We start from the raw sequence: 10,093 nt of genomic DNA, 5'->3' as shown, positions 1-10,093 counted from the left end.
AGGAATACTGTATCGGCAAAAAATCTGATTCTTGATAAATCGGACCATAACCCGCTTGGTCATATTAGCATAGGATGCTGCTTCAACCCACTTGGTGAAGTAATCAATAACTACCAGGATGAAACAATGTCCATTTAAAGCTTTGGGCTCAATCATACCAATCATAGAGAAAGACCATGGGGATGAAATAACATTAAGAAGCGTTGGAGGCACATGAATATTATCAGCATAAATCTGACATTTATGGCACTTCTTCACATATTTACAGCAGTCAGATTCTATTATCAGCCAATAGTAACCTGCTCTTAACATCTTTTTAACCATTGCATATCCATTGGTATGAGTACCAAAGGATCCTTCATGAACCTATAACGTTAACATGTATGCTTAGTGTCTATCCACGCATCTGAGCAAAACCATGTCAAAATTTCTCTTGTACAACACTTCTTCATTCAAAAAGAAATTGTCAGCCAGTCTTCTCAAAGTCTTCTTATCTTTGTTGGATGCCCCAAGCGGGTATTCCTGAATTTGGAGGACATATTTGATATCATAATACCAAGGCTTATCATTCGTAACTTCTTCTGCTGCAAACACATGAGCAGGCCTATCAAGGCACATAATTGTGATACTGGGTGCATCATTCAAACGATTTACTTTGTACATAGAAGACAAAGTAGCCAGAGCGTCCAACATCTGATTCTCTTCACGAGGTATATGATGAAACTCTATTTTGTTGAAGAAGGTTAACAACCTCCTTGCATAATCTTTGTAAGGAATCAGGCTGGGATGACGAGTTTCCCATTCTCCTTTAATTTGATTGACCACCAAGGCCGAATCTTCGTATACATCCAGGATCTTAACTCTCAAATCAATGGCTTCTTCAAGACCCATGATACAAGCTTCATATTCTGCCATATTATTCGTATAATCAAACATCAATCTTGCAGTGAAAGGGATATGAGAACCCTTAAGAGTAATAATGATTGCCCCAATTCCATTTCCATAAGCATTAACAGATCCATCAAACACTAAACCCCACCGGGATCCAGGCTCCGACCCTTCTCCAGGCAACGGTTCATCGCAATCTTTAGCTTTCAAGTACATAACATCTGATGATTGATAATCATTGATTGGCTGGTGAGCCAAATGACCTGCAAGAATACTCCCTTTAATTACTTTCTGAGTACAGTACTCAATTTCATATTCAGACAATAAAATCTGCCAACGAGCTATCCTTCTTGTCAAAGCAGGCTTTTCAAAGATATACTTGATTGGATCCATTTTGGATATCAACCAAGTGGTATGATTGATCATATACTTGCGTAAACGTTTGGCATCCCAGGATAAACCACAACAAGTCTTCTCAAGCACGGAGTAACGAGACTCACAGTCTGTAAATTTCTTACTCAGATAGTAGATGGCATGCTCATTTCTACTAGTTTCATTTTGTTGTCCAATCACATAGCCCATGGACTCTTCTAACACAACCAAAGACATAATCAATGGTCTTTCTTCCACTAGAGGAGACAAGATAGAGGGTGCAAGTAAATACTCCTTGATGTTGTCAAAAGCATTTTGGCAGTCCTCTGTCCAAACACAACCTTGACCTTGCGGAGGAGCTTGCAAATTGGCCCACACGTGGCAGTCATGTGAGATATGAATCTGGATATATAATTCAGACGCCCAAGGAACCCTCTGACTTGCTTTTCTATCTTCGGTGCTGGAATTTTTTGAATAGATATGACTTTATCAAGATCTACTTCAATACCTTTTTGGCTGACAATGAAACCTAACATCTTTCCTGAACGGACACCGAAAGTACATTTACAAGGATTCAACCGGAGTTTAAACTTTCTCAACTGTTGAAATAGCTTCAACAAATACTCCACATGATCTTCTTCAGTCTTCGACTTAGCCATCATATTATCGACATAGGCTTCTATCTCTTTGTGCATCATGTCATGGACAAGAGTAGTCATGGCTCTTTGGTACGTTGCACCAACATTCTTTAAACAGAAAGGCATCACTCTATAACGGAATGTTCCCCAAGGTCTAATAAATGTTGTTTTTTCCATGTCCTCAGGTGCCATCTTGATCTGATTATAACTGAAGAATCCATCCATAAAGGAGAAGACATTGAATTTATCTGTATTATCTACCAACATGTCAATGTGTGGCAGAGGAAAGTCATCTTTTAAACTGGATTTATTTAAGTCTCTATAATCAACACACATGTGAACTTTACCATCTTTCTTTAGAACATGCACAATGTTGGCCACCCACATAGGATACTCAGCAGTAACAAGAAACCCAATATCAATCTGCTTTTGAACTTCTTCTTTAATCTTGACAGCTATATTAGGGTGAGTTCTTCTCAACTTCTGCTTAACTAGAGGACACTTTGGCTTTAATAGTAATCGATGCTCCACAATATCGGTATCAAGACCTAGAATATCTTGATAAGACCAGTGAACACATCCATGTAATCTCTAAGTAGCTCTACCATCCTCTTATTAACATTTGGACAAAATAGTGCCCCAATCTTGAATTCTTTCTTGACATCTTTGGAACCCAAATCAATCACTTCCAACGACTCTTTATGAGGCTGAATGGTCTTCTCTTCGTGCTCAAGCAACCGAGAAATCTCATCAGGAATCTCTTCGTCATCCTTTTCTTCCATTTCGAACATAGGAAATTCAAAGTTGGGAGAGGGCATAAGGTCATTATTTTTAATGGGTTTAACAATTAATTTGCACAATGATTTTATGCGTGATTTTAGAATATGAACAAATAAACATACATTGTGATGCAGATATAAAAATAATTATTATTTTGTTTTTTATGTTACCATTTTCCAGAATAAGCAAAAAGGAAAAACACAATATGGATAAACGAAATAACATTTTATTAATGATAATGAAATTTGAAAAAAAAAACCCACATAGATTCACTTTCACCTTGGGCATAGTGAAAGGATTTTGAAAATAAAAAAATAAACATATTACTTCGATGAGTGAATAAAAGAAGGAAGATCAACAGCAATGCAGTTCTGATACATCGATCCAGGTGTCACAAAGTCTGACACTTGTTGCTCTTCATTGTCTTCTAAGATGGCGACAGTAGACTGATCTTTGGAATGAATGAAGCCATCACTATGAAACACTTCCTAAATTCTCTTTAGATCTCTTTGGGTTGCACCAGGAGAGAAACCCATACCAACTCTATTCTTGTTTTCAACAAGCTCAACAATTTGTCCCCACTTAGCAGATTGACCATTTTCTATCACAAATTGGGCATCTTTCAAAGATGACATGGATTCACCTCTCTTCTTAATAACAACATTATCAATAGAAAGGGCTTGAAATAACATTCCTTCAGCTTCGTCAGCATCAATGTAGGAAAACGAGGAGAGATGACTCACTGACAAGGCCTGCTCGCCACCTACGATCACTAACTTCCCATTCTTCACAAACTTCAGCTTCTGGTGCAGAGTTGATGTAACTGCCTCATCCTCATGAATCCACGGACCTCCTAAGAGACAAATGTAGGTGGGATGAATATCCATTACTTGAAAAGTGATCTGAAATAGGCACGAACCTATCTTTATCGGGAGATCAACCGCTACAATTACAGTCTTCTTCGAGCCATCGAAGGCCTTCACAACAACTCCACTGAATCTCATTGGAGCACCTTGGTAAGAAAGTTTGGACAGTGTAGACTTGGGCAAAACATTCAAAGAGGATTCAGTATTCACTAGCATATTGGACAAAGTATCTTCTTGACAGTTCATAGAGATATGCAGGGCCAAATTGTGATTTCTCCTCTGCTCGAGAAGTTCTTCATCACTGAAGCTCAAATTGTTACACGCGGTAATATTGGCCATAATGCCATCGAATTGATCAATTGTCACGTCATGGTCCATATAGGCCTGCTCTAGGACCTTCTGCAAAGCTTCTCGGTGTGCTTCCGAACTCATCAGTAGGGATAACACGGATATCTTGGACGGAGTATGCAACAACTGGTCCACCACATTGAAATCACTCTTCTTGATCAATTTCAACACTTCATATTGATTAGCATTCTGATTCATAATATTGGGTTGGCCGACTTGTACAATATGAGTTTTCTCTAAATTTGATTTCTCTATCACCACATCTTCAGTCCTCTTAGGAGCTACGACAGCAAATGTCTGACCACTTCGGGTCACACCACTTACATCGGTGATGTTCACAATAGACAGAAGAGCGGGAATAGGTATTTCCTTGTCGTCTTCCACCATAGTAGCATTATACTTGTAAGGCACAACTTTATCAGACTCGTAAGATGTAAGGCCCGCCAAATGGATAATCAACGGAGAAACAGTAGTCTTCTGACCATCATATGCAATCACAACCAGTTTTGGGATATTAAAACAGGGAACTATGACATTCACCTCATGCTCATCTTCATTTTTATCCCTCGTAACTTGAATAAGATTTTGATCTAACATCTCTTTGAAGTCTCTTTTCACAATAGCACATCCTCGAGGATCTCTGGAACAAACTTGGCAAGAAGCATAGTCATGCTTATAATAGCTCAATTCACAAAAAATTGCATGGATTTCAACCAAGGATCTTCTTATTAAATTGACGTTAAAAACTCGGTACTTCCCAAAACATCCCTCAACCATATTCACGGTTGTATTGCCATGTTTGGGCAGCGAATTAGCTAGTACATTGGGATTAGAATATTCAAATGATAAGATACCACTTTGCATTAGCCTTCTTACCTCAGCCTTCAAGGTGAAACAATTTTCAATATCATGCCAGGTGCTCCTTGGTGGAATGCACGGTGTTGGTCAGGTTTATAGCACCACAAAAGCTCTTTTGGAACAGCCAGTGGAGTCCTTGTTTGCACCAAATTCTTCTGAATTAAAGTCGAAAACAACTTTGTATAAGTCATCCGAATGGGGTCAAACTATACATGTCTTTGGGTACAATTTTGCTGTTTGGTTGATTCACGCGTTGTTGGAAACACGGTTGATAACTCGATGCTGCTTGAGCAACTGAAGCATAATTAATCACTGGAGTTACAGACGCCACGTGCTGGTGATGTTGATTGTTTCTCGAAATCCTTTTATGTCTCTTTTACGAGATAGCGTTAGCATCGCATTCCTTCTTCTTGGGTAACCCACTCCCATACTTTCTGGAACCATCGGACGAACTACCTTCTTTCAACCGTCCTTCATAGACACCTTTTTCTAACCTCAAACCCATATTCACAATTTCAGTAAAGTCACTAGGCGCACTTGCGACCATCCGATACTCAATGTTTTCAAGAACAACTTTGTCATTTCTTTCTCCTCCTTTGCACGTATTCCTTAAAGGTTTCTTTTTCTTTGCGGAACATAGCACGAAGTTGATATCTGTTTGGTGCCATGTCAATATTATATTTGTACAGGCGAACAAAAGCTTCACCTAGGTCATTGAACATTTGGATCTGAGTACCGTCGAGCCCCATATACCATTTCAGAGCGAACCCAGTCAAATTGCCTTGAAAGTAGTGGATTAGCAATTGATGATTGTCGGTCTGAGTCGACATCTTACGAAAGTACATCACCAGATGACTCAGAGGACAGGAGTTGCCTTTGTACTTTTCAAAATCCAGAACCTTGAACTTATGTAGAATCTTCACATTATGAACCAAACACAAATCATGAGCATTCTTCCCAAACAGATCTTTCCCCACCAAAGCTTGAATCTCTTTCTGCATAGCCTGAAATTAATCTTGGAACTCGTTCATTCTCTCATAAACATCAACAGTATCGCTTTGGTCAGCGTGAAAAACAGGTTCTTCGATATAAGGAACATCATGAACCACGGGAGGTGGTACTGACATCACAGGTTGAGCCACTGGAACTTCGGGTTGGTACCCCTCATACACAAAGTTGGGAGGCATACCCCAAGGGAAACCAGAAGGCATGTGGTGCTGCGAAGCACTGATGGGAGCCACTGAGACGGGCATAAAGACAATCTCGAAAATCACGGTCCTCTAAAGCGGAGTCGGAGGAAGAGGTAGAGGCTGATTCTGAGCAGCCGTCAAATCTTCCATCATAGCAGTAAGCCTTTCGTAACCGTCCCTCAAAGTTATCACATCTTCACAGAGCTCACGATTCTCTTGCCCTAGGCGGTCCATCTTTTTCAACTTATTAGCTCGAGTATTGTACCGGTGAGACAACTTGTCTGAATGGAGACCAAGAAAGAAATAAAACACCTGGAGAACTTGCTCAAAGTAAGACCAAGATGCAACATAATGCATAATATGCAAATGTAAATGTGTATGTTATTATTGTTATTTTCCAAGGAACTTTAAGACATAAGTTACAAACATAAGAATAACACATTTCAATGTAAAAAATCTCATTTTATTAATAATAAAAAGGATTACATTTGGAAATATAATTTCAATGATCATAAGCGGAAAGAAACTAGATCTATGGAATCATGTCCAATAACGACCCGACTCCAAGATGACACTTCTTGTGAAGCCTGTTAATCTCTCTTTCGTGGCTATTTTTCATAGCATCTTTCTCTATCACGAGCTGGTCTATAATGCCATTCCAAACGCCGGAAGTACGGAGATGAGTAGATGATGAACTATTAAAGTAAAATAAATCCTTTTGGCCTCTAGATCTCTTCATATCACATTGCTCGAGCAATTCTATCAAGTCGTCCTTTCTTAAGGTGTGAGGTGTGAAATTTGCTTTCCCAAGCATCCCTCTCTTGATTCATCCTATCCAGAGAGTCTTGCAACTCCTCTATACCTTTAATATTGGGAGATTTGACCATTACTAAAGACATAGGTCTTTCATAAGCGTATGACATCTTGAACTCTTTTGCTCTCTTCTTCACCCAACTAGTGTAAGGCTCCAAAGCTACATAGGTCTAGCATGCACTATCTTAGCTTTCAACACTTGAGTGTATTTCCCTTCTTGGAAAAATAAACCTTCTAACAAAGTGTTGTTAGGTTTGTCTTTCATAGCGAACCCAAGTTGACGTCTTGCCAAAGCCGAATTGTAGTTTTTTCCTCCTTATGTACCAAGAAGAGGCACATTAGAGAACTCCCCACAACTATCAATAATATCGAAGTTGTCATAAACAGAAGAATACCAAGTGATGTCATCATTGATGAGAGACATAAGTCTTCGATACCACCTTAAACAATCCTTGTTTTCTTGGAAGATAGGAGATTGCGGCAAGTGAAAAATAAACCACTTGTACAGTAAAGGCATACAACAAACTATAGTTCCACCTTCTTTAGAAGTCCTATGATGAATGGACAAATAAGTATCGTCGAGCAAAGTTGAAACCAGATTCCTAATCAAGAAAATCCTCATAACATTAACATCAACAAAATTTTCAATGTTAGGAAACAAGACCAAACCATAGACGAGTAAGGCAAGAATGGTCTTGAATGCCACCATACTATTAGCATTAGCAAAAGAAAAGGCCTTTTCCAATAGAAACTTCAAAGTCAACACTCTGATACCTCCTTTGATAGTGAGATTGGCATATATGTCAGACTTCCTCAGATGAATGGCTTTGGAAATAACCCGAGATTCAAGAATTCCTTCCATCCCACTAAAAGAAACTCTATCAGAAACTGGTATACCCAAAATATAAGCATACTTCTCCATGGTAGGCAACAACTGATAATCAGGAAAAGTGAAACACAGGTAGACAGGATCATAGAACTGGACCAAAGTGCAGAAAAGACCATCCTCAACATCAGCTGATATCACATATAAATGTCTTCCAAAACGGTCTCTGAAACCCTTAGGATCATCCACAAAAGATGCTAGCTTACTTAATTCCATGAGATTGGGACATTTGAAATTGTATTTCAGAGTATTCCTTCTTCCAAAATCCATGATCAAAATATATGCGATGTTTGCAACAAGAGTCTCTAAGTTCCTTAAAAATTGAGTAAAATTCTTATGAATGTCATGAGTGCATGATGCAACAATCACAAACAAGGCCACACAAACAAGGTCCAAAGGTTCGGAGTCATGAGCATGGAGTCAAGGGTAGGAACCAACCTATAACGTATGTACTAAGGGTATAATCACCTGTAGAACAAGGTTCTAAAAAGTTCCCAGATTCATAATTCCATCTTTTGAATATTATCGGTTTATACGACTACTCGTCAACTAATAATATTCTCAAGAGAAACTCGTCCGAATGTAGTATCACGTAATAACTAATTCAAGTGTACACCTGAATAACCACCGCATTATGTCCTAAAAGACCAAGATGGGTTAAGGGTTCTAAGGTCCTCAAGTTCTCGGGCTCCCAGATCATAAAAATTAATGTCAACTACGACTACTCGTGTGACATCGGTAATCCCAAAGGGGCCTCCACTGAATGGGGGATCTCAAGTCAACTTATTAAGGATTAACTCAACATAAGCCAAACATGACTATACCACCCTCCTATCATAAGAGCTCTCAAGTCCGGGTATATGATTTATCTCACCACACAAAGATCACCAATCACCAGACGAAAAAAACAATAGCAAACAACAACAAATATAATATATACACAAAAACAAAGGTGGGCTTAACCCACTAGGGACTACTCCCCAGCAGAGTCGCCACTTTTCTGTAGAGGTAAATTTTTTGAGATTAGGCTATTGATTAACTTAACTCACAAGGCAAGATTTGCCACCACGCTTTTATTTTTTCCAAAAGAAAAAGGGAAAAAATACGAACAAAACCCAAAGAAGTTTTAAAATAAAACTAAACAAAGAGATAAGGGTTCGGGGGTTAGTTATGCAAAGGGAAGGTATTAGCACCCTAAACATCCATGGTACTCCATGGGAACCTCTTTGAAAATATGAACATTTTGGTTTGAAAAAGGTGTTGTTTGTTAAAAGATTTGAGGGATGGGAAAAGAAGCGTTTTCATTATGATTTGGTGTTTGACATGACTTTTAAAGTCTCATGCCTACGTACCAACAAAATGCAATGGAGGATCAAAACCTCGTAGTTTATGGAAAAATAACAAAAGGAGTTTGTTTTGATTTATTTTTATGGAAAAAGACATTTTGTCATTTTAAGAAGAATACCTAGCTAGTCACCCACAAGTATGAGAACTTTGCATCATCATGAGAATGACTCCAACTTGGATAAGGATCAACAAGTATGTCACTAGCTCCCACAACTGGAAAAGAATTATCATCAATACTATGGAGATAGGGGAATTATAACTTAAATATGGAAATGATTCATGTCTAGTGCCTTGAGAAAAAGTTTAAAAAAAGAAAAGGGCACAAAGGGCACAAAATGGTTTGAATGAGTTAGGCGTTTTTAGTATTTTTAAAATTGGTCTAAGTATGCTTAAGATGGATTGACATTTATTAGTAAAAATGTTTTTAAAATCACTTTACAAAAGTCAAGGTTTTTTGAGAAAGCAGTTCAAGTTAAAAAATAAGAAGGTTTTGAAAAAGAGAGAAGATTTTGAAAATTAAAGAAGGGGAGAAGAAGGAGAGACTATCCTAAAGCATAAAGAAGAAAGATCTAACAAAGAGATAGCAAGAATTTCCCTCCTTTGGATTAAACCTTAAGCAAGCAAAATAAGCAAATAGTAATCCAGATGTCAGATGAAACCAAAGTAACCAATCTAATTCCTCAAAAGAGATCCCAAATCAAAGCTATCAGATGAATTCCAAGGTCTCAAGTCACAATTACCAAAGAAAAGGTCAAGATCCTAATTCTAAGTCCATAACTTCACAATGATGCCAATGATAGTAACCACAAGTCCATGAGTTAGGAGTAACAAGATCTTTTTAGGTTTTTTCTTTATTAGTGTTTTCTTTACAAGGATATAAAGAAAGGTCCAAATGGACAAAGAACAAAATGACATAAACACAAAGAATAAGATATGAAATGCTAAACATAAAGTATAGAGTAATTGACATAAATTAAAAGCATAAAGTAAATGGAATTAAAATAGAGGTTAATACAAGTGAAAAGTTATTAAGGGGTGTTAGTAAAGATGAAAAGATGTCTTTGGTCATTTTTTGGAGAACACTCAACTATCCAATCACAAGCATGA

General features: G+C 38.0%; 1 protein-coding gene across 1 annotated transcript; it reads right to left on the bottom strand.

Moving 5' to 3' along the window:
- Positions 1 to 3,166: 3,166 nt before the first annotated feature.
- Positions 3,167 to 4,669, bottom strand: LOC127087629 (uncharacterized). Its single transcript, XM_051028550.1, has one exon. The coding sequence runs from the start codon at positions 4,667 to 4,669 to the stop codon at positions 3,167 to 3,169; it is 1,503 nt and encodes a 500-aa protein (XP_050884507.1).
- Between the last annotated feature and the right edge of the window lie 5,424 nt (positions 4,670 to 10,093).

Source organism: Lathyrus oleraceus, chromosome 5, assembly GCF_024323335.1.
Source record: "Lathyrus oleraceus cultivar Zhongwan6 chromosome 5, CAAS_Psat_ZW6_1.0, whole genome shotgun sequence".
Lineage (NCBI taxonomy): Eukaryota > Viridiplantae > Streptophyta > Magnoliopsida > Fabales > Fabaceae > Lathyrus > Lathyrus oleraceus.
This window is presented reverse-complemented; position numbering and strand designations above follow the sequence as displayed.

What these genes read in the sequence shown, in the direction of transcription:
- LOC127087629 (XM_051028550.1), bottom strand. Translation starts at nt 4,669, where the DNA reads ATGGTTGAGGGATGTTTTGGGAAGTACCGAGTTTTTAACGTCAATTTA.